Below are 25,091 nucleotides of genomic sequence, written 5' to 3'. Positions count from 1 at the left end.
CAAATAGATAAGACATAAAACAACCCACTTATGTTATTGAAACGTTTCATAATTATTGAGTATATGCCTTGGAAGGCTCGCTTTAAAAGAATTAATGATACCCTATTATGCACATATATCAAATGCCTTTAAAATAGTATCATTAATGTAGAAAAATTAAGAATGAGATAATTGAAATTAATGAATTATTATGAATGTAAATAATGAATGTAAGCGTTATTAAGAATTAAATTAAAAAGTCGGATTAGCAACTGCCGATGTCACCAGTGAACACGAGATGGTATTTGTGAAACGAGATATATTTTTGCCTGATCCGACATACGACGTTGTTCTGTACATAATAATAAATAAAGTACTGTTGTTTTATGAATTTGTCATTAATATTTCATAACATCAAGAATAATTTCGTAAAATATGCTGCCTGTTGTAACAATGTAATTGTTTCACAGCAGAACTGTCAAACCGTGCGTCACAAAATTATCTCACAGAAAATATGTCCATACAAAACAATTATTGGAGTTAAAAATAATTATGAGTCACAAATTGAAATAAAAACTATCCTATCTCTTAAGTTGGACTTATTTACACTCCATGAAGTAATTAATCTTCATTAATATCCGTTCATAAGTTTAGGAGTTCACTGGAAACATATTTAGAAAATAAATTAAGATATGAATTCTTGTGTATATTTTGATACATCAACAATATTTTCAGTAGGATCATAAATTGATAGAAACGAATTGAATCAGAGTTATTATTTTGACAAATAACATAATATTATTGTGTTTTTCCTGTTACTGTTTGAATCATAACATATCGAGTTTACCAATGGATTTTGTTGTGTGTTCCACCGGAGAAAAATCCAACAGGGTTGTTGGCTTACTGGCGTTCGATCAGTTCTCGATAGATACAGCACCGGCTTGATGAAAAGGTCCGGCAATCAGGATTCTTCAAAAACCCAAAAGTTCTGAGCGGCACTACAATTGCGCTCGTCACCTTGAGACATAAGATGTTAAGTTCATTTGCCCAGTAATTTCACACACTGAACTTGAAACACAATAATGCTTATACATTACTGCCTCACGGCTGAATTAGGCGCCGTTGTGGTACCCATAATCTAGCCGGCATCCTGTGCGAAGGAGCCTACCACTGTTAAGTTTGTGATTTATATAATACTCATGTCCAGACTAAGGTCTGTCCAGTATCGTCGCTGGTTCTGCAGATCTCTGCTGAGAGTGTGCTGACGCGAAACAAATGTATTGTCCACTATTTAGGTCCACGTGTAAATAATAAAGGACACCAAAATTCAAATTCAAATATTTTTATTCAAAATAGTCTTCAAAATCACTTATTGAACGCCAAAAGCTACCCATTCAAAATAGACTGCCTCAGACCTAAGAAGAAAGGCGCAAGAAACTCAGCTAACGTTTTTTTTTTAATATGGATTACAATACTCGATAATGACACTGGGTGCTTGTTGTTGTGACCTACCACCACGGCGGTGTATATTTCTGCCGTGAAGCATTAATGTGTAAGCATTACTGTGTTTCGGTCTGACGGGCTCCGTAGCTAGTGAAATTACTGGGCAAATGAGACTTAGCATCTTGTCTCAAGGTAACGAGCGCAATCGTAGAGCCGCTCAGAATTTTTGGGTTTTTCAAGAATCCTGAGCGGCACTGCACTGTAATGGGCATGGCGTATCAATTACCATCAGTTGAACGTCCTGTTCGTCTCGTCCCTTATTGTCATAAAAAAATGTTTTGGTAGCTTCGTGCTAGGTGGACTCAGTGGCAGGAGAGCCAACAGCTCCTACGGTACAGCGTAGTAGATAAGGGACATGTGTGGCCTGACTGGTTACGCCGTACCATAATGGGCCTATAGTAATATTTCAGTTTAATATTCAAAGTTGTATAAAACAAAAGTTTCAGTAAAGCGGCTGTGTTCATTCGCTGGAACAGTCGTGGCCTGGTTTCACGTTACACAATATATTATGACGCGCCGTTATCTGTGCTTTATTCTATGGCGGCGAACGGACGACACACAGCCACCGAGTGACACATGACAGTTGTACATTGTTGTATATAAATTTATTCAAAGCAAACAAATCTTATAACTATATATACAATGATTGCATAAAATTAAATTATCATTACGGGGAAGCGTATCAAAGAATACTGGCAGCATTTCTGCGTTGGATAGCTAGGCTGATCCGTTGAAATGTGATTCTGATGGAATGACTCTGGTGGCTTGGGCACGGGGAACTGCGCTGGTGTGGGTCGCGACTTGCGTCACACTCTGGCTCCTGGGGCTGCTGCTTCGACTGCCGAAGACAGCAAGCGTCGCAAATATGTCGGTCTCAGTGAGTCTTACATTTTTGTGCCGTTTGGTGTCTCTACTTGGTCCAGAGGCGCGGATAATGTAGAAAGTACTATATTTGCGCCTCATTACTCAATAAGGCAAATCCAAGCCCTGACAGCAATTTCTTCTTGCTGAATAAAAATGTAGGTTAGTAGCGCTGTGCGGTCTGAATTACACCTTATTGTATGGCTGCAAGAGTCCCTATTTCTTTAATTGATTTTGCGGAGTGAGACTTCTGTACTTGTACTATCACATATTCTTTGCCGTGGCTATGTAGACAGCGTGATTGAATGAGGACTCATTGATACCTACGTCTTACATAACAATTGTTTCAATATATAAGAGAAAATAACATTATAAATGATAAAGTTAATCTCATGAATTGAAAGTTATTTCAGGGCAATAATAGTTCCTGAAAAACATTTCCATATCAGATAGTACAAGATAAGCTACGTAATAAAATATTACATTATTGTAACATGGAAGCACAGATAATAAAATAATAGTTTATTCGCTGAAATGTGGGTATAAGTAGGTCTTACATTAAATTTAGTCACCTAACATTATACCAGGTCCTAGTGTGAAAATGGTTAATGTTAAAATAAAAAAATACATTAATAAGTAACACTTTATAAGCTAGTCACTTAAAAAAACAAGGTCACAGTTTGTCAGCGTATATAAGTATCCAAAATCATCAATAATTATTATATTATAGTATTTTATCCATGAAATAGTCAATAATTTTGTAATACATTTTTTTTAAAAGACGATCGTGTAGTTTCCGCTTTTATTGTAGTATGCTAGGTGTAGTGTACTGACATCTAGTCTTAACAGAGTATATGTTAACTATCATTGTCACTGTCACGACATAGACAGTAACATTAACCGTGTGTTGAGTGCTATATAACGAATGCCCAGTACAGCGGAAGGCCAGTTCTAATCGGTTTCTAAGCTATTGGTTGCGTGCAGACGTGTCCGGGTGTAGTGCTACATAGTAAAGATTAGTTGTTTCACTCGTGAGCAAACGAGGAGCATTACACTAGGTGTGTTTTTATCACTTCGGGTTATTATTCTATGGTTGAAGGTAGCCATGTAATATGCGTTTTTAGAAAAAAGATTTATTCTGGTTTGAGGTACCTGAATTTTATTTTTCTTCTTCTGCTTTTCAAGTTTGGATTAACCTCATTAGTAAAGAATAATTCTGGATTTTTTAACCGACTTCAAAATATGGAAAGGCTCTCAATTCGTCGGTGTTTTTTTTTTATGTTTGTTACCTCAGAACTTTTGACTGGGTGAAGCGATTGTGGTAATTCTTTTTTTATTTGAAATCTGGTGCTTCCCGTGTTATCTTGAATCAGACAATGGCATCCATGAGAAAACCATAAAAGTACCTTATAAAAAACCTTCTTCTTATTGGAAAGGATATACTTCAAAGGTAGTTTCGTGAGAGTTTCTGATTATGGGATCCATGACAAAGTAACGAAACTCTTCAATTCTTACGAGCAAATTAACGATACTCAGCCAAATCTTTTTTATGCTATCCGGATATTTGAGTCACCATAAAGTCGTTATGGTCAAGTAATTGGCGTAGTCGATTATGATGATCAAAGGAACTGCTTAAGGGTGCGATCTGTGGCGGAATTTCTAACTGTCTGTAATCCAATTGCAATGTGCTTACTGCATTGCAAAATATGTTTAGACAAATTATTAGTTAGCGTAGAAGAAAAATTTTATTATCTAAAAAATAAAAAATAAAATTTTAACAAAAAATCAACCGACTTCAAAAACACTATTCCATAACCATATTTATGCTATGCACTAAAAAGTATAATAATAATTGCGTATTTTGATACCATCTAATTAATTAATCTAATTCTAGTTACGATTATTGTTGATCGCTCGTAACGCACAGATCCCCTCCGCTGAGATCGTAGTCTTGGGTGACTTTATCACTATCGCTCTGCTCATAGATATATATACCAGAGCTCTGCTCGCCAGAGCTTAAAGAATGGAACGACCCAAAACATGACGCCTTCAGATTACGAGATAAACATGGTGTTCAAACTTTTATTAAGATCAAAGAAACCGTCTTTCGCTTTAAATAATATTAGGTTGTGACAAAGATTGGAGTATAATAAAGTTTCTACACATTTTAGGAAAACTCAAGAGATTTTTTTCCAAAGCTTATTTTTATTTTTAAGCTTACTTAGTATTTAATATTTATTTATTAAAAAGGATCACCAACTTGACATACAATTAATACTATGCTTTCTGACTTATAGGTATGCACAGCGTTGTTGAATGTATTTTTAAGAATGTGACATGATCCCGTTGGTGTAGATATTTTGAGACTTCTGATCAAATAATCGTGACCAGTAGGTTTGGAAGTCTTCACTTGATATTAACCTGAGACTGTCTACAGATTTCAAAAGAGAACGAATCAGGTGGAAACGTGAAGTCTCTTTATTTTTCTGTCTAGCTAAAGATGCACACATCTTTCTCGTTTGGTAGCAAACTGATTCAGCACTCTTCTCCGCACCAGGTTTTCAGTAAATCCTTCTTCTTATTCGCAGCAGTCACATTTCTGCGGTGGAAGTTGTAGAGCTCACGTCTGCATATTTTACACTGTCCAACATAATGCATAAAATGTCGACTTGACTTACTTCATTTGCGCAATTCGAAAGTAAAATAATTTCATATAGTTGTAGAAAGTTTCCTAGAGACCCCGTCTTTTACTATCTGACGTACGAATGTCCCTATTTAAATGTGAGTTGCAGTACAACGGACCAATATAATATGTAAACAGTCATAAACAATTTAGTTGCCGAACGCAAATCAATTAAGATTGCAACACGGACGTACGGGCTCCGGATTTAGCTCTGGGAAGGCGCGGGGCGGGGAGAAGGGGAGGCTGAAGAAGTGAGTAAACATGGATTGACGTCAAACTTACAGCTGCACGGGCTCGTGACTCGCTTGCTGCAGACGAGCACCATCAGTAAACACCTGGCGCCAGCCACCAGGCACCACACTCCAGTTAGGGTCGCTATAGCGGCTGATGTTCGCAATTGGTGGTCCTAGTGTTGTTATACCAGCTCTTTACTAAATCTTAGCTTATAATAAATATTAATACGAACCGAACCGATAGGTAACGAAATGTAATGAAATATTTATTACGTCAAATACAAAATACATTATAAATATCTTAAATTTATTGTATTGTCTTCTATTCGGCTAATTTAAATTATCATGCAAAAAGTTTAGTCATCGCATTTTCAATTTACATGAGAAATTACTATTTGACGATACCTCTTTTATTATCTTTGGGATGTGATTATAGATTTTTATGCACATTTAAAAACAATTTCCCCAGTTATATATTACATGGTATGAGCATCAATATATCGTCATTGAACAATAAATAACGGTATTGAGATATTTTTTAGTCATTAATATAAATAATAAATACCAAAGAACCCAAAATAGTCCCCTGAGGAACTCCACTATTACAGTTGGGAAAGGAATACTGATGAGTTACTAGTTCTTGCTTAACATTTACCACGTTAACTTGCGCACATTGCTTGCGTCCAATTAGATATGATCCAAACCAAGATAAAAGCAGGGCCCCTAATGCCATATCTATTTTTCGTAATAAAATATCGTGATTTACGAAATCCAAAGCTTTTGAAAAGCCTATATGGTAGCAGTAGACTTAGAGGATTAAATATCTATTTTAATTAGTAAATATTTAATTCTCGGTGTCTGTATATCGGTGTCTAGAGAATACCAGCATTGATAAGTAAAATTCCCAACATAATGCTGACCTCGTAGATACCATTTTGGTTCTTTAAAGTCCATATTGTTATTAGTTATAAGATTTCTGTAAACTTTTTTTTATGAAATATACCTTTTAATTATTATAATTAAACCAAGCTGCTAATGCCGTTAAACAACAGTTGCCTGATTTTTGCAATCAAGACTTTCAATGACTGACTTTAATAAAATACGACTCCGGGACCTTAAAGCCCACCTTTAAGACCGGTAACGCATCTCTTGACCCCTAGTTTGGCAGATGTCCATGGGCAATTGCCTTAACACTTCCTATTTAGTGAGCCTCTTACCTTTTTGCCCCCTCTTATGTAAAAATGAAAATGAATGGTCGAAAAGATGAACACAACTAGTATAAGTGGATGTACATCATAGACCACTTTCTGACAATGTTAGGTATTACACCGCACAGCATGTGGTGTAGTGCTGGGGTTCATATAAATCTCCAGCATTAAATATAGTATGTAGTATTAAAGAAACAGATTCACGTTCCTCCAACCAGTTCTATGTCTTTCGGGCACAATGTATTAATAATATAACATCACTGTTAGATGACGTTCCTAAAATGGAAACAATACTAGAAAGCAAGAAACAGTCATTTTCTTCATCACTGTGCTTGTTTCAAGCAACCGAAGAGTAAGATGATGATTATTAGGAACCCGCTCAGTTAATTATTTAAATTTTTGACATTTATTACACGATAATATTTATGATAAGTCAATAAATATTTCCACTTTAAAAATATGCAAGAGACCATTATTAATAGTAAAGCAAGCATGAAGTGCAGTCGTGCTGCTGTATTATAATATTCTGATGGCTCTTCCTCGAGAGACAACCTTCTCTTACATCAACATCGATGGCTACCAAGCAGTGCTGACGTGTCCCTGTTGTCGCCAGGTATCGTGAACCGCGGAGACTCATTCCGGAGGCGGCGCTCCCGCTCCGGCAGCCTGGTGGGGACGGGCGCAGGCACGCCGCCACCGGCCACAACCGCGCCCGCCGCGTGCCACCGCGTGGCCATGGTGGGGGCTCCTGGCGTGGGCAAGACGGCGCTCATCAGCCAGTTCCAGACCAGCGAGTGTATCAACGCGTACGACAGGAAAGGTGAGAAGCCCAGAATAACTTTTACTCCCATACTATCTTTTGGTATTTTTTTATGAAAATATGGAACGAGACGAGCAGGACGTTTAGCTGTAGGCAATTGATACGCGCCGTGCCTATTACAATGCAGTGCCGCTCAGGATTCTTGAAAAACCCCAAAAATTCTCGCTCTAAATCAAATCGCTCGCACTACAATTGCGTCGTCACCTTGAGACATAAAATGTTAAGTATCACTTGCCCAGTAATTTCAATAGCTACGGCGCCCTTCAGACCGAAACACAGGAACGCTTACATATTACTGCTTCACGGCAGAAATCGGCGCCGTTTTGGTATCCATAATCTAGGCGGCATCCTGTGTAAAGGAGCCTCCCACTAGTATATTTGAAAGAGGAAGACAAACGAGCATACATATGGGTCACCTGATGGTAGGTGATCACCGCAACATATGAATTTAAAAACCGACAACACATTGGTACGTGGCGGGCGAGAATCGAACCAGCGGCTCTTTGGTGTGCCTCTGTGGCACCTCTTACAACACTGTAAGGGAAACCAACGGCACCCTGTTTGTGTGGCTCCCGTCTCCGCCCGTTTGTCTGTCAACGTTATCACCATTGCCTATAAAACAACAATTAAAATCAAGATGCCAAATTCCCAGTATACAAATGAATACTCTCCCTTTCGTGTGACTTTCACAAAAGTATAAGAAAAGTGCATTTTATGTACTAGTGTTGGATATGTGCAACAGTAACTACGGAACTCTAGAACATTCATTTGTTAATAATGTAATGTGAACGATGGTTTGGTAATTTGTGAGTGGTTTGCATTTTTAAAAATAATATTACAAACTAGGGCTCTGGTTACAAATAATATTCACCCAATTCCATTATTAATTTATTCATGTTTAGGAAACAAACAGTATTATGATAAATATTAACAGATCTTATACACTTTCACCAGTGAAGTTTCCAACAATTATACTTACGACACTTATACTTATAATTATTATTATTACTTACAATAATTCTAATATCTACAAGACCTATAACAGAAATGCACATCATTTACCAATATTAATTGTATAATATGTAAACTCCCGTGTGCGATACAAAACTGTGAAGTATCTAGAAAATCATAATTACAAGAAAACGATGGAGTTGTTGATATAACATTAACTTTTACTAGGATGCCGCAGTCGCTCGAAGCGTACCTCGCTCTCTGTGTACAAAAACAAAACAAAATGAATCCAAACATAAACAATAGAAAGAATCTTTTGGAATTTAGCGTCATATTTAAACACGACGAATTAGCATATAGAATTATTTTTGCCTGAAGATACATCTGGCCATACTTAACATTTTGAGCAATATCAACATTATAAGAAAATCAGGCCAACGCGAGACATTTTCTATCTAACATTGCACATGAGAAAGTTATGCGGATTTGCAATTTTAATGTTTTTAATTATAATAATTGAATGAAGTCGAAATTCAAAATTCTTGTCTGTCTGAAAATTTCGAAAGCTTTCTATGAGTTCAAAAAAAATTAAAAACGGTTCAGAAATGGCCGAGAAACAATTTAACACAGAAATCAATTGGAGTCACCCGGTGGGAGCTCCGCTCAGCTTGGCTTCGCATCGCTCAATAAGATTTTGCTGAAAGTGAGAAGCAGTACAGATCACGGTTTATCACACTTTTAAAATACTATGTTACTTAAGAAGAGTTATTAGTTTTTGGCCATTCTGTCGATTGGCATCATAAAAGTGGGGGTGTTGTTTTTTTACATTTCAGTCGGTTCGATTACCAGACGAGGCAAGTAATTTTTAGAAAATCTTTGAATGCAGAAGTACTAACTTTTTAAATAACATAAAGTCTTCTTTCAGTAAAATAGCCTATCTTCGATATTTAACGTACTTTCCCTTCATGTCCCATAACTTTGGGACACTCTGTATATTAATTTAATGTAATTTGTGTAAAAGTGTGTCAATGTTTATTATTTATTTATTTTTTATTTATTATTTAACATACTATTGTATTTGTTTTCCATATAAAAATCCAGAAACATCGAGATATTTAATATCATTGTTTAATAGAGATCACATGACCACCCCTTTACTATCCCAGAAAAGAGACTCTTATGAAGTAATTTTATTTTATTTTATTTGGGGAGCTTACAGCAACATTTACAAACCAGTCAAGTAAACAAGTCTAAATGCCAATTACAAGCTTCCACATAATATAATGAAATTTGATTAGTCTAACTGTAGATTTAGAAAATTTATTGAAGTAGACGTTACTTTGCGGAAATCCATAATAATCCAAATGTTTTGAGTTTCTTTAGTGTTAGTATGTAGATTTAGAATAAAAACACATTTTTTTTTTTTGATTTCGTAAAAGTCCTTTGCACTAAAAAGATTAAATCAGCTATTACAATTAATTATACATATTGAACAGTTTGGTGACGCGTGGTATGTAACTGTTTATTTTATATTTAGTTGCTGGATATTCGTAAATGTACTGGATCTTATTGTTATAGTTCCAAAGAAGCTCGAGAAATATTCAGTCTCTTTAATTTGGTTTTGTCCATCGATAAGCAGTCTGGAGGCCCAACGAAGAGCGCAGTCACTTTTTTCATCAGTCAAGGTTTCTGGTATTCAAATTTCAAATGTACTACAAATAACGAAATGCCAACGTAATAATTTAAGACAGAAGTATGGATTAAATATATTAACCAACTTGGTGTTATAACTTTTCTGGATTTTCTCATAACTTTTTAGTAGAAGAACTGAGTTGCGAGACTTGGTGTTTTTAACATGTTTTGTTTTTGATGGCATCTCATTTCTTTTTGTAGATAATCTTATTTGTTTCCTTTCGGGTACTTTTGAGGTACTTCTTGAGTATGAACAACAGGATTTTTTTAAGCCCACTGTCTAATGAGCTTTTCTTATTTTTAAGACTACCTAAGATTTCCTCAAACCATTTATACGGACGTTCGAGCCGCAGGCCGCTCGGGGTCTCTATTCGAGCTAAGCGTCAGACCGTTACACGAGAGCGCCAGTTTTTGTATCGTTACACGATATGTTATATAAGTATATAGCTGTAGTGGTATAGGTATATTAAGTATGTATTTTATAACCACATGTAATTGAATTCTATCATAAGAAATAACGAGACTCAATAGACTTCTTGATGATAGGGATTGATTGAAGGGGGATTCCGTAGTCAAAAATTGAAAATCTATATGATCTGTCCTAAAAGTCAGCAATTTCTATATCCATCCAGAAAGGAATTATTAGATATTTAGCACGTCTTTCAAACCGGAATCCGAATATCGCTAAACCAATAATAATTTCATTTGATAATTGGAATACCAAAGTAGAATTTGTTGCGCCACGCGTGGAGGCCCTTAACCCTCTATTTCTTAAATAATCTTCTCAAATAACAAAATCCTACTCGACAAAGCAAAAGAAAACAATAAGAGAATCTTTACAAAAAAACTATAGCGATCTTGCAAGAATTTCATAAATAATATTATAACAAGTGTAACGATTTTAATATTGCATATTCCAATAGCTTACAGTTATTGAACATCTTGTGTCAAAGCAGCTAACTATACTACTAGGTATGCTTGTAGTATGGTTATGAATAGCAAGAAAACGGGCATTCAATTAAAATTCAAATATTTTTATTCAAAATAAGATATGAAATCACTCATTGAAAGTCAAACAAGTACGACAATCATCAGATGAAAGGAGTTTGTCATCAATCAATCATTGCATCACCGAACTCAATAATGCACACTTTGATTAAACCAACCTGGGAGTTCAGGCACCTCTCGCTCGAATTCTTCGCGAGTACAATAAGTTAAACGATACCAATTCAGAACTTGATATATTCGGTGGTGGGCTGTTCAGGTTTAAAGAAAGTGTTGTTAAACACTTAGGTGCTACTCAACCTGCATTTGTCAAATAAGTAGTTTTTCTTTTACTTTTTTCGTCTTCATTATTTTAATAAGTTAAGGTTATAATTTGTACTTTAATTTTTTAATTTGTTTTTATTATAGCTTAGATAGTATTAGTTCTATTTTTCAGAAGAAATTAAGGAGTATTTTTTGTAATTTTTATGTTCACCATTGTCGTATACTTTAGAACTACTAATTGTTACATTAGATTAAGAAAATTGTACTGTATATGATGTGGTGTGCTTTGATAAATAAATTAAATTAAATTAAACCACCGACTAAATGCCACAGTGTCTCAAAATGAAGTTTTTTAACCAGTGGGTGTGTCCTGATGACTAATGCTGACTATAGGCCTTGTAAGAAACTTCATGGTTAATCAGAGGGCAATGGAGAGTATAAGATGTGAAACACAAAAGGTTATTACAACTATTCTGAATTTCTGGAGCATGTAGTAAAAGCACATGGTACAACAGAACATGTTGCCAACGTGAAACAGCTATATACTTAAGCCTCGATTATACCACAGCACATAATACTATGAAACTAACTTAGTAACTAGGTTAGCCGTATCTATGTCAATTGTCAGTTACCTAAATGTCTAAACATTTTAATGCGTAAGCAGCAGAAGGCAATATTTCAGTATCATCATTTTTAATTTGAAATCTAGAGTAATTTTTAACCGACTTCAAAAAGGAGGAGGATCTCAATTCGATCGGATTTTTTTTGTGTATGTACACGGATTACTCTGAGATTTATGATCCGTTTTACATAATTCTTTTTTGGTTCGATGCAGAATAGATGCATTTGGTCCCATAAAAATTTTACATAGGTTTTGGCCCACTAGTTTTTATTTTATGAATTTTTTTGTTTACGTTGATAATGTTATTGTTTTTTGTGTACGATTTTTCATTCAGGTTGATCATATATGATTATTATTAACTGACACTAAAAAGTAAAAAATAAAAAAAACTTCGTTTCAAAAAACCGACGGTTAATTTATTTAATCTATACTTAAGGGTCCTTCTGTCTTAAATTATTACGTTAGCAGTTCGTTAGCACGTGTCGAATTGTTTAAAGACAAATATTTGCCCAATAAACACTAAAGAAAACTCAAAACATTTGTATTATTACTTGGTATAAAAGTAGGTATACATATACTCTAATAATATAGTATAGTACATACAACGTGGTCATGGGTAGGGGTTGTGCCTCAGAGTGAATGTACTCACTTAGCAAAGAAAACATCTATTAGTAGTTAGTACATATTCGCGGGACATGGATTTTGATAGAACTTTTTAAAACAATAGTTCAACACGTGTTTAACTTTGTTGTTATAACACCGATATTTTTTAAATAAAAAAGAAAGTATACTTTTTTAAGGTAATAATTATAATGGGTCAGGTCGTATCAATTACCATCAGCTAAACGTCCTGCTCATCTCGTCCCTTATTTTCATAAAAATAAAAATTAAGCTAAAGGGCTATATTGAAAAATAAAATAAGATTTAATAAAACCGAAAACATTATTTAGGCCTATTGTAAGCTATTACGCACTATATAGATTGCCTAGGCCTTTTAAAAAAATACAAGATTATACACACTGCCGGTAACATCTACATTGTATCTCAAGACAAATGAAATATTATCTTCAATGAGATCGGAGGATATTACCTCTTATGTGTCACATTACTTATCAGTGAGGGTCGCGAGGGTCGGCCCCACTGCCTCCACTACCTCCACTCGTGCCAGGATACGGTGATAAGATAAAGTTTTTCACTCGTACGAGCAACTACGGTCTATCCTTTTCCTTCATTAAAAACGGATTGTCCTTTCCTAAATAGACGAGCTTCAATTCCTTTCTTTATATTTTTGTTTGTTTGTGAATTATTATGTTATAATGTTTATCCCTCTGGTTAGTGTTATTTATTATTGAGCGAAGCGAAGCTGAGCGGAGCTCCCACTGGATAACTCCAATTGATTTCTGTGTTAAATTGTTTCTTGGGCATTTCTGGAGCGATTTTAAAAATTTTTGAAGTCATAGAAAGCTTTCGAAATTTCGTAGGTTATTATCGAGACAGAATTTTGAATATCGACTTGATTCAATTATTATAATTAAAAACAAACATGATTTACAAATTATTCTGAATTAGTACGCGCTATTTATATTTATTTAAAAATTGAGCCGATTTATCAAATCACAATAAGTTTTAATAATTGTAACACTGCTATCAATCGAGAGTGGTTCGACTGCCAGGTTCTTAGTTAATGAATTTGCAAATCAGCACAAGTTTCTCATGTGACCAAATAAGGCGCTAATTCCCCATGTTTAAATATGGCGCCAAATTACAAAAGATTATTTTTATTGTTTTTGTTTGGATTAATTTTGTTTTGTTTTTGTACACAGACTTAGTTTACCTCGCTTCGCTCAAATATACGCCGCAGCGAAGGGGTACAACGAGCGATTGCGGCATCCTAGTTTAGTATTAAAATAGACTGTTAAATCTATATATATAAAAATTAATTGCTGTTCGTTAGTCTCGCTAAATCTCGAGATCGGCTGGACCGATTTGGCTAATTTAGGTCTTGAATTATTTGTGGAAGTCCAGAGAAGGTTAAAAGAATAAATAGGAAAATGCTGCTAAATTAAATAAAAACAACAAATTTGTTCTTCCTTTGATGTGTCCATACATAATTTCTATGAGAGAACTTATTGACGCACTATTTGACAGTTCTGCTGTGAAACAATTTCATTACGACAGCAGGGTGCATATTTTAGGAAGTAATTTTTGATGTTATCATATATTATTGACAAAATCATATAAAAACATTATTTTATTTATTATATACAGAACAACGTCTGTCGGGTCAACTAGTTTTCAATAAATATCACTATCGATACGCTGCTAAATTTACAACCTAGATAGAATTCTTATCCTACCCATTCTACGATTTTCTAATTATAGCCAACTTCTGATTCGTACTCGTTCGCACATTGTTCGCTTGAATTTAAATAAATAAATGACGGTTCAGTGTATCATGCGGCACTCATATTAAAACAGCGAGCAAGTTGACGCTCCGCTGAACTTCAAACGAACGACGTGTCTTTTATTACGTTCCATTTTAAACAGTTATGAAGCTCCGCGCGTGGACTCAATTGAATCAAGTCTATGATAAACATTTAAATCAAGTTATATTGCGTTCCACGAGAGATAAAAAAATGTTGGTACACTTTATATGTTTAAGTAACATATAATTAATATTCTTATTAATGAATTCTAAGCCACGGGGAAGGGCGCTGGTATGAGACGATATTGCGTCGGCACTGTGGCATCTTCTCATGTCTAAGTTACGTCAGTTGGTGCTGGGGCTGCTGCTTCGACTGCCGAATATGACGGTCTCAGCGAGTGATTGATCTTTGTGCCGTTTGGTGTGGAGACACTTGGCCCGTGGGGTCCAGAGGCGCCGAGAATGTACAAAGTACTATCTTCGCGCCTTAATAAGGCTACTGGTAACCGAAGCTCTGGTAGCTATTTCTGTCAACGGATCAGCCTAGCTAACCAACGCGGAAATGCTGACAGTATTCTTGGTACGCTTCCCCGTGATGTATAAATTTATGTAATGATGATGTTTTAATTTTATGTAATCATAGTATTGTAAATATAGTTATATATGATTTATATTGGAAACATAAATAAAAATAGAAATCAAAATAAAACAAAAACCGAAAATGAAAGCATAAGAATATACACAGCAAAAACAATTAAACTAATTCTAAATTCTAATGAGTACTTTTAATTAAAATTTCATAACTAATTATAACTAAAAATAATTAATAAGTGATGCGAAAATGGTTACCAAGGAAGAACTTTCCTTAAAGGAGGTGGTATATTGTCCCAACACCTGGTGGCAGCATATTGGAAGCTTCCATGAAAAGCTGAGGTGCGGTGGGGAGAAATACTTCCTGTTCTGACACGGTGCACGAATTCTGGTTTAGGGTGCCAGAAGCATGTTAATGAGAGTTATCTGGAGACTTAGGTTCTAACTCTGCATCGTCCAGCCGCGTGGTACAAATAGAGAATTGGGTGTACTTATTATTAGTACTTTGACTGAGTTTCTTCGGCGGTCTTTGTATTTTAGAAATTGTTTAAATATTAAGACAAAATATTGACTTGTTAATCTTTTTTATCATATTATGTTTAAAACAATTATTTTGTTAGTTCTATTATATTTCTCCTTGTTTTATATTTTGATATTTGACATTGTGTGACTAATATCTATTTATTATTATTATTGTATGACTAGACCTAAAATCTATACGACTATGTTTTTAAATTGTACCTATTAATTTGATATATTGTATTTATTTTATATATTACTAGCTCACCCTACAGACAAATGAATTTTATGAATTTGTCAAAAAAAATTTATAACATCAAGAATTCGTAAAAAATTCTCCCTGTTGTTATAATGTTTCACAGCGGAACTGTCAAACCGTGCGTCAATAAATTCTCTCACAGAAAATATGTCCATACAAAACAAATAATGGAAATAACAATAATTATGGGTCCCAAATCGAAATAAAAACTATCCTATCTCTCAAGTTGGCACAAACTGCACTCCATGAAGTAATCCCCATTAAAATCCGTTCATTACTTTAGGAGTCCATCGCGGACAAACAACGTGTCACGTAATTTATATATATTAAGATGTCATTATATATCTATATGTCACACAAATTCGATCTTTATTTTGTTTCAGATTCTGACACCACAGAAGAAAAGGTATCAATACTGCTGAATGGAGAAGAGTCGGAGCTATACTTTGTGAACTGCACCAGTACTAAGGTATTATATTTTTAAGCGACGAACGGCAAGCTCGCTTCTTTAAGTAGTAAAATTAACATTATCATTATTGATTTATTAATTTTCATATGCTCATTTATTTTCCAATCATAGTGGTGTCGTTCAGGTAGTTTTATTTAACGTTTCATTTTAAATTAATTAATTCATACAATAAGCGACAGAGAGACATAGATTATAGATCAGATCCGAATAAATTAAGAAATTCAATACACATGGTAAACCTTCGATCAAGAAATATCATTAAAAACCAATCTGCAAAATAATGCAATATTGTCGTATTAGGAGCTCCGGTGATTTTTTAGAGGACGCAATTTTATTTTTGGGACATGTGTGGGGTTCAATAGAAGCTTAACCCCAAGTTTGTAGGGTTGCCGCAATTGTCCCCCGGCAGCCATCTTGGAAAAAGGGGTTTAAACACCGTTTTCACGATATCTCGGAAACTATGCGTCCTATAAAAAATTCGTATTGAAATAATTTGTAGCAAATCGCTTTGCCTACAAGTATGTTCATATAAATTTTTGCCCTAAATTTAAAATTAAAGAAGTTATAAGCAAGAAAGTGACAAAATTTCTATAACAAATATCTTTTTTGGCGCTATAACTTTTTTTTATACATTTTACAAAAAATTACCTCAGAACAATCTTGTAGATAATCTTTTGAAGAAAATTTTTCTTTATATATTTTTTTTAATTTCATTCATTGTTCCAGCGCTCCAAACTTGACCGGGTTCGTCAATGCTCATGAGAATCCGGTCAAAACGAAATGTTTAACTTAAGTTTATGATCTTTTTTCTATAGTAAATACATTTTTAAAAATATTTCTTTGAGTCCGTACAACTTTACTTATTCATTTCTAACAGTTATCCTTTTTATAGAATTTACCAAATTATTGTTTCTTATTGAATTTTTTTAAGAGGAGTGTTGGTACATTTTCGAGAATGTTAAGCAGGTATAAAAGGTCCGAGTAACCGTATGGGGTCAAATGAACATCTGCCTGGTACGACTCGTTATCACAGTCTCCGAGCATATCACCAGGTCCAGCCGTGGCTCGGAAGATAACAAAATCCTGAAGATTGGGGCTGGAATAAGCATGCAAACATTTGGATGCCTATACAAGCTTCCAAGCTTCCAGCACCTCCCGATCTCATGATACCCCAGGATCATAATTTTCTGCAAATGCAAAGGAAATTTCTCTACAGATGCCTCCATTGTTCTAGCGAAACATGCAGCAACATAATGGAAATATCTAAGTTAATGGAAGAAAATGGATTTGAAGATGAACTTCCAACTGTGACCCAAATTTTAACTTCCTGTCCCTGTCATCCCGAAACCTTCACATTTGTCGTTCAACGACGTCCCCCGAGGTGCCAATCAGATATATTATGTCTGCTATAAAAACTACCGTTGAGTGCCAAGCAGACATATTTTTTCGTTAAATATACACAAGTAAGAGTAAAACAAGCTACACTATATACCACAAGAAATGTAGTTTAACAGACTATAAAAGTAAAAATATTTAATTTTTAAACTTAATCTGTGTAAAATACGACAAGCCGTCAAAATGCGGTCAGCCGTAAAAATTATCTGTAGCAGTCGATTTAAAAATTATTTTTTGTATTATCTATGATTTTTTAGTAACTATTCTATTACTAATTAGTACCTTTGAAGAATGTTTTAGTTATAAAAAATTACTACAGTCATTAGTAATAATCGAAATGTCATGAAAATCTGTAGGTAAATCTAAAAAAATCATAAAAAATGCATGACAGCCCTACGTTATATAATATATAATTATATAATTACGCAGTATCTATTGTTTATGTTATCTAACAAAGCGCTAGCTTGTTTAAAAACAAAAGCGTTGACGTTCGTTTTTATAAACAAGCCCAAACACTTCAAAAGCAATAAATTTTATTTTGTAACCCGAGCCCGTTGATCTTGGCGTCGGTAAGACACGAATGGTATGTGCACCATCGCGCGGTGTGGGGGCTTGGTACGTGACCGATTACATTCTGAGCCACAGCCTGGACCATCGAAGAAAAGTAGAATAGAATAGCTAGCTTATAACTGATTGGAAATATGATTATGTCGAGGATTACCTCATCGGCAAGATGTCTGTGAAGTAGGCCTACTGGGAATACTACGTAAAAAAACGCGCCTAGGGTCTCTAAAAATTGACGAACCCAGTCAACTTTGGAGCACTGTAACAGCGTTTTTAATGAAGAAAATTAAAAAAAATATACAGAAAAAATATCCTTTAAAGACCATTTAAAAGATTGGTCTAAAGAATTTTTTTTGTAAAGTGTATATTTTAAAAAGTTATAGTTATTTTTATAGACATTTTCTCATATTTTTGCTTATTACTTCTTTCATTTTAAGTTAAGAGCAGAAAGTTATTAAACATATTTATGGGCAAAGCGATTTGCTACAAATTATGTCACATTACAGTCACAAATAACTTATATGACCATATTGTTTGGCAGGAGGAAATTGAGCGGTTCGAGCCTCCGGATGCCTTCGTGGTGATATACTCCGTGGTGGATAAGGCATCCTTCCAGAAGGCTGAGCAGGAGCTTGCGCGCCTGCTGGACAGTGACATGCTGCGCTCCCGGCCCGCACTGCTGGTGGCGAACAAGATAGACCTGGCCAGGAGCAGAGCCGTCTCCACACAAGGTAAATATGTAATTTTATAGGCATGACTAAGAAATAATATTCAATTCCCTCAAAAAGTGGAAAACAAACAGTGTAGGTACATTTAAGCGTGGATTAACAGTTGTATTGGATGGTAAGGAATGTTAGTAAAGTCGCATAATGCCTTTATTTTATTTACGGTATGTGTGGATTGATGCAACCACTGTATTGTACTTTAAGTATGTACTCAATAACTATAACTATTTTTATACTTATTAATTTACATTTTTTTGACTTACTCGTATTAGGCTTTTAGTACTTGACGTTTGTGTATTTTGCCACATCATTTTGTTTATATTGTAATTGAAATGATTTGTAAATTTAATTGAAAATAAGAGCCTGTAATACCATTCTATTTTGAAAAGAGCTACCTTAGAGTTTCTTGCTCGTTCTTTTCTAAGGAAATCTGCCTTCCAAACGAGTTGTATGAAAAAATTACATATTTCAAGTGTAATGCAATTTACCTACGATATATATTTTTTTTTTTATGTAACAGGAGGATAAACGAGCGTACGGGTCACGTGGTGATAAGTGATCATCGCCGGCCATATTCTCTTGCAACAACAGAAGAATCACAGGAGAGTTGTCGGCCTTTAAGGAAGGTGTGCGCGCTTGTTGAATTGATTTGAAAATTGATCGATTAAGGACAGAATAATTCAATCAAATACACAATAAAATTGAGGGAAATATAAATAAATAAAACAAACTAGTAGTAGGTAATATAAATTAGGAGATCAACGTCCCAGATAGAGGTGCGTGTTGTCGTTGTAATAATTCCATTTATTGATTCGCAGATGGCAAGTGCCTCGCGTGCACATACAAAGCGAAATTCATCGAAGTATCTGTCGGCATCAACCACAACGTGGACGAACTCCTGGTGGGCATCCTGAACCAAATACGATTAAAAAAACAACAATACTCTATGGAGGGCGGGCGGGAGACATCCCCCGCGCACTGGTACAGATCCAGGGGCGTGGTGCGGGCTAGCATGAAGGCCAGGCAGATGCTCACGTGGATATTCGGGAAAGAAGATTCTAAATTCAAAAACTGTGAAAATCTAAACGTCCTGTGAGTGGAAAGTGACGGCCCCGTTTTTGTATAGACTGTGGAACGCGGGCTGCCCGGTACACATACGGTGTTATTATATGTAGATAAAATAATGGTTTATTGTAAAATGTGTTCATTTATCAAACTATACGCCACATCACATACTCGAAATAAGTCAAATGAAGCTCATTGCAGCTCAATAGTGCAATATAATCATAAGGAACGTGTCCTCAATGTTAAATCTAGCGTTCCAGTTGCTTCAACTAATCTGTTTATGCAACCGTTTTATTATTGTGTTACATTTAACAACAATACAATAAAATAAACTAGTTATGTTACTTATAAGCGTCCTAAGCAGGGGTGGGACACACGCCTTAAAGTGACGTTTTCAGAAGGCGGCTAGTTCTAGCGTTTGCGCATGTATGTACACAGAACACTTTTACTCTAACGAGTAGCTCTCGTTTTCCATTTTGCACATGCACTACTAAATCTAACCTTTATGTTCTATGTTGTGACAAAATTAAATAACTAACTCTACGCGCAATTTCAACATGGTAAAAAATCGCAATACCTACATTAAAAAGTAGAGTTAGTTATTAATTTGCGTCACAACATTAAAAATTAATTTTATAATTTGGAGCTTATAATAGTTATTTTCGGGGCCAATATCCAGATGGCGCTAGTTTTCAAATAGACAGCTCATAATGTGTAGAGAGGGCTCTCTTTTTCCCTATTTATTATTATAATCTTTGTTCCTAAGACATTTCATAAATCGCAGTTCGTTTGTAACACGAATGTTATTCTGTCAGTCACACGTCACACGTCAGACGTCACATGTCAGTCAACCACGTTCTGTTATACTTGGATCATTGGTAATGTTGTAAATATTTTGAAGCAGCATGGAATTTCTTCAACAAACGTTATATGTTGGAGAAACTAAATTAAATCACAGCGATTATTATCCAAGTGGCGTTTTAGTTGGAATAAAACCAAAGATTAATATTACCAAAGTGGCGTTATAGTTGGTATAATACCAAAGAATACTTATGTACTTATAATTACAAAATTTGTGCCAAAGTAAATGAATTTATAATATTTTATTACTTAGATTTGATAATGTTAAATTAACAGATGTAGGTATATCTGTTGCATGTATTGTGTTGTGCAGGTCATGATCAAAATAGCACTAGAATAAGATCTACTTGTATTCGATGGACCACGTTATGTATGAATTAACTATCTCGTAAGGTATACATATTATCTTATAGAATATCATCTGAATTACTAATACTAGGCAAAATATTATATATATATATCGATCAATCAAAATAACATTTGTTCAGTGAGTCAAATAATGACGTTACCAATTACTAGAAAATTGGCTAATATGCCTATAAACATATATATCATTATCAGGAATATATTATCAACCACCTCTTAGAAATTATAGTAACTATGATGTAGATACCCATAATGATGATAAGTCATAAGTACTTTATTAATTTTTGTGTAATAGCCTAACCACATGGTCGTACGGCCAGACCATCGGATAATCCGGTGGGCGCTTCGCATCAATTGGTCCAGCGTCGTACTCGGTAGGTACGGTCTGGATGGTAACAATAATAATTTTTTGCGATGGCAATAGCGACAAACTATCGAATATAGCATCGAAGCTGTAATGTGTAAACATTATTGTGTTACGGTCAGAAGGGCGCCGTAGCTAGTGAAATAACTGTACAAACGAGACTTAACATATTCGAATCGTGGCACTACAATTATTTCGATCGACACGAGCGCAATAATTGCAGTGCCACTCAGAATTTTTGGATTTTACAAAAATCCTGAACGGCACTGTATGTAAATTTAATGGGCAGGGTGCAATTACCATCAGTTGGATGCTCTGCTCGTCTTGTCCCTTATTATCATTAAAAAAATACTTCAGATGGTTCGGCCGGACCAAATCCGATCATGTGTTTGGGCTATAAGATATTCCCCGCGCCAAACTTCTAGTTCTGAAGTTGCCCCGCGCACCTGTTTGCTCAGATACATTCCGCACTTGCCCCTCCGAGACCGAGATAGGTATGTTTCGTTACTGCGCAACTTTTCGCAGCAAAGTCGGAGCGAAGTGCGAACTAAATGTTTGGCGCGCGGAATACCAACGTACTCGTGTCCGCACTGCGTCTGCACGTTTGGATTTGATATTCTAAGTATTCCTAATTATAATAGTTATACAAACTTACCTAATATCATTTATTTATAGTTGTTTTTGTACTTGTAAACTTATATTTAAATTGTAAGTGGAAATCACAAATATTATGTAGTGCCTTTTATACTTATCAATGTCTAAATATACCTAAGAAACTTTTGCTAGATTTTAATGAAAACTGACTCTAACAGTTCAGCAATTAGATACAAATAACAAACCCGTTACGATTATCAAAGTATTAACTTACGTTGCAAAATGTATCTAAATACTACACAGTCCGTTCACAGTTATTTTGCCTTTCGCTGTAAAGTTCGCTAATTTTAGAGCTGTATTGTCATTTCAAATTGAGTAGGTACTCCAAAGAGTGGAAGATTGTTTAGTTTTGGCTAAGTACTCGAAGTACTTGCATTTCTCCATTCAATAAAATTACTATAGGCTTTCATATATTTCTCCCGGGATTTTGCAGGTAATAGATTATTTTCTTGCGTCGCTTCTAATACTTTCAGGGGTTAATTCTATACTTTCATTGTCACTTGAAGAACTCATTTTCCGAAACAAAAACATGAATTTCTAACAATCCGTGAAAATTTACGAAAAGGCGGGCTGCAGTTCGCGCGTTTTTAATTTGATTCGATTTCTTTGGCGCTAAACACTAAGATGTTCCAAATTCAAGAAGTGCGCGGCAAAGAATTATCTTTTTAGCGGCGCACCTTTAAAGAGTATTTAAGACTTATTACTGCCCGCTAAAAGTTTTATCAAGAAAACAACACCTTTGGGTGCACTTAAAGGCGGACCAAGTCATCCTTTTCGAATAGATGTGATGAAAAATATATTGTCACAGCGCAGTTACTCTTAATTATTGTATAAGTTTAATACTTCGATTATACTATACATGTCTAGGTGGAAACAGCGTCTGGCACCAACTGTTGGTGCCAGACTCCCAGTTGCGCGATTAAAGTGTGCCCAAGACTATAGGGATGAAAAATAATGGAACAGTAATCTAACACCGGTAAGTATCCATTATTTCTATTATATCCTAAGAAATAATCACTTTAATTATTATTTTTGACGATTCTCTACAGCCATTTTTTCAGTGTTGCAATTCAATCAAATTCAAAACTCCCCAAATCAGTACTAGAAAATAGGACGATTGTTATTGTAAGATGGTATATATTATATTTATTAGATATATTTTTGGAACGAAGTTCCTTATAGGGCGTTGCGTAGGGGTACCTTCGCCGGCAAAAAACGTCCGTAACGTTAAAAAAAGCGTAATATTTTTATGAATAGCCTATGTATGATGTTTGCTATACAGTGTCTAAAGTTTAGTGTACGTGATGACTGTTGATGATTTAATGTTTTTTTAACAACCTTTTTTTGAAAGTTTTTCTTGGAAATATATTTTTTTAAATACTTTTTTTTTAATTTTGCTGTTTTTAAAACCTTGAAACTTATACCCATATTGCTTTTATTAAAAAAGTAACATCCGCCATCTTGTTTCTTGAAATAGATGTCATATTCGTAGCTGACGTTCCCGGAAACCTCGAAAATTATACCCATGTTGTATTTATTGAAAAAGTCACATCCGCCATCATGGATCTCAAAATAGATGTCATATTCGGAATCGATAATATGTATGGTATCATTACACGCACACAAAGATACGTGTACAGATACAAGTGCTTGTGTGCGCTTGTATCTGTCTCACGTCTATGGAAATTGAGCTGTCTGTGACACATCGATTTATGACGAAGCTCAATCTAGACAAGATAGTAATGCCATCCTCACGGTAAGTTAAAATGTACAAATTTTAGAGACAAAACAACTGTGAGCGAATTGTAAATTGAAACTTGTGGACGGAACGGTTTCTGTAGATGTTCGTTCTGGATAGTTACAGATTTATAACAAGTTGAACTTTACAAAAAGCCTGTTAAAAGGAACGGACATGATACTCAGTAACACCACAAATTTAAAAAATTAGTACTTTTATCAATAAAAGTGTAGCAAGGGAGGTAGCGAGGAGTAACGCGGGTTTATCAATAAAATTGCGAGTTCTATAATTTGTCAATGATTTGCTATTTTCGTGGGATAACTTATCGAAATTTTTTTTTGTTCAGAAATGTGTTCCGTGATGGAAACTTTTTTTGTTATTTTAAAGAAACATACACCGACAATATTTAATATTATACTAACTAGAAGACTAGCGATACTAGACGAAAAAAAAAACAAAAGTTAAGTTGAAAACCCTCCCAAAACGTTCACCTACAAAGCCAACGAAACGTCAGGTTGAATAATTAGTGATAACACTATAACTTATACGTAAACAAACAATGTTAAAATTCAGTTGAAATTTCCGGCGAATCAATACTTTAAGACAGTTTTATATTTAAATAATAACGTGTTAAACTCTTTTTTTAAAAAGTTCTATAACAAACCCATGTCCCTCGCCGCCGTCTCTTAGCACTATGTCGCCTACATATCGCGAATATGTACTATTTATAGATGTTTTCTTTGATGAAGGAGTACATTTACACTGAGGCACAACCCCACCCTATGACCACGTTTTACTAGTTATACTGTATTATTATAGTATATGTATACCTACTTTTATACCTAGTAATAAGACAATGTCAGTATCAATTTATAATTAACACAAGTGAACATATTACATTGACTGTAAGTACTTTTAAGTAGGTAGTGATATTGTAAATAATTTGATTGACAATAAACTTGTTTACTGTAACTGGTATATTTATTACTACATAATTCAATATTTATGTTTTTTTTTTATGATAGTAAGACACGAGACGAGCAGGACGTTCAGCTGATGGTAAAAATTCTGAGCGGCACTACAATTGCGCCCGTCACCTTGAGACTGAGATGTTGAGTCACATTTGCCTAGTAATTTCACTAGCTACGCCGTCCTTCACACCGGAACAATAATGCTTGCTTTAAATGACATTATTGCTTCTCGGCAGAAATAGGTGCCGTTGTGGTACCCATAATCTATCCGGTATCCTGTGCATAGATCCTCCCACTGATAGTT

The 25,091-nt window shown here is 34.9% G+C and overlaps 1 protein-coding gene across 1 annotated transcript in view; it reads left to right on the top strand.

Moving 5' to 3' along the window:
• LOC126967910 (GTP-binding protein REM 1) overlaps positions 1-24,788 on the top strand; it is an 82,074-nt gene extending 57,286 nt beyond the window's left edge. Inside the window, exons 2-5 of the mRNA XM_050812613.1 lie at positions 7,081-7,287; positions 15,999-16,084; positions 18,585-18,774; positions 19,587-24,788. Coding sequence (XP_050668570.1) covers positions 7,081-7,287; positions 15,999-16,084; positions 18,585-18,774; positions 19,587-19,864 — 761 coding nt within the window. The 3' untranslated portion in view covers positions 19,865-24,788. The remainder of the gene's footprint in view (positions 1-7,080; positions 7,288-15,998; positions 16,085-18,584; positions 18,775-19,586) is intronic.
• The last annotated feature ends 303 nt before the right edge of the window (positions 24,789-25,091 follow it).

The sequence above is a fragment of the Leptidea sinapis genome, chromosome 1, assembly GCF_905404315.1.
Source record: "Leptidea sinapis chromosome 1, ilLepSina1.1, whole genome shotgun sequence".
Classification (NCBI taxonomy): domain Eukaryota; kingdom Metazoa; phylum Arthropoda; class Insecta; order Lepidoptera; family Pieridae; genus Leptidea; species Leptidea sinapis.
This window is presented reverse-complemented; position numbering and strand designations above follow the sequence as displayed.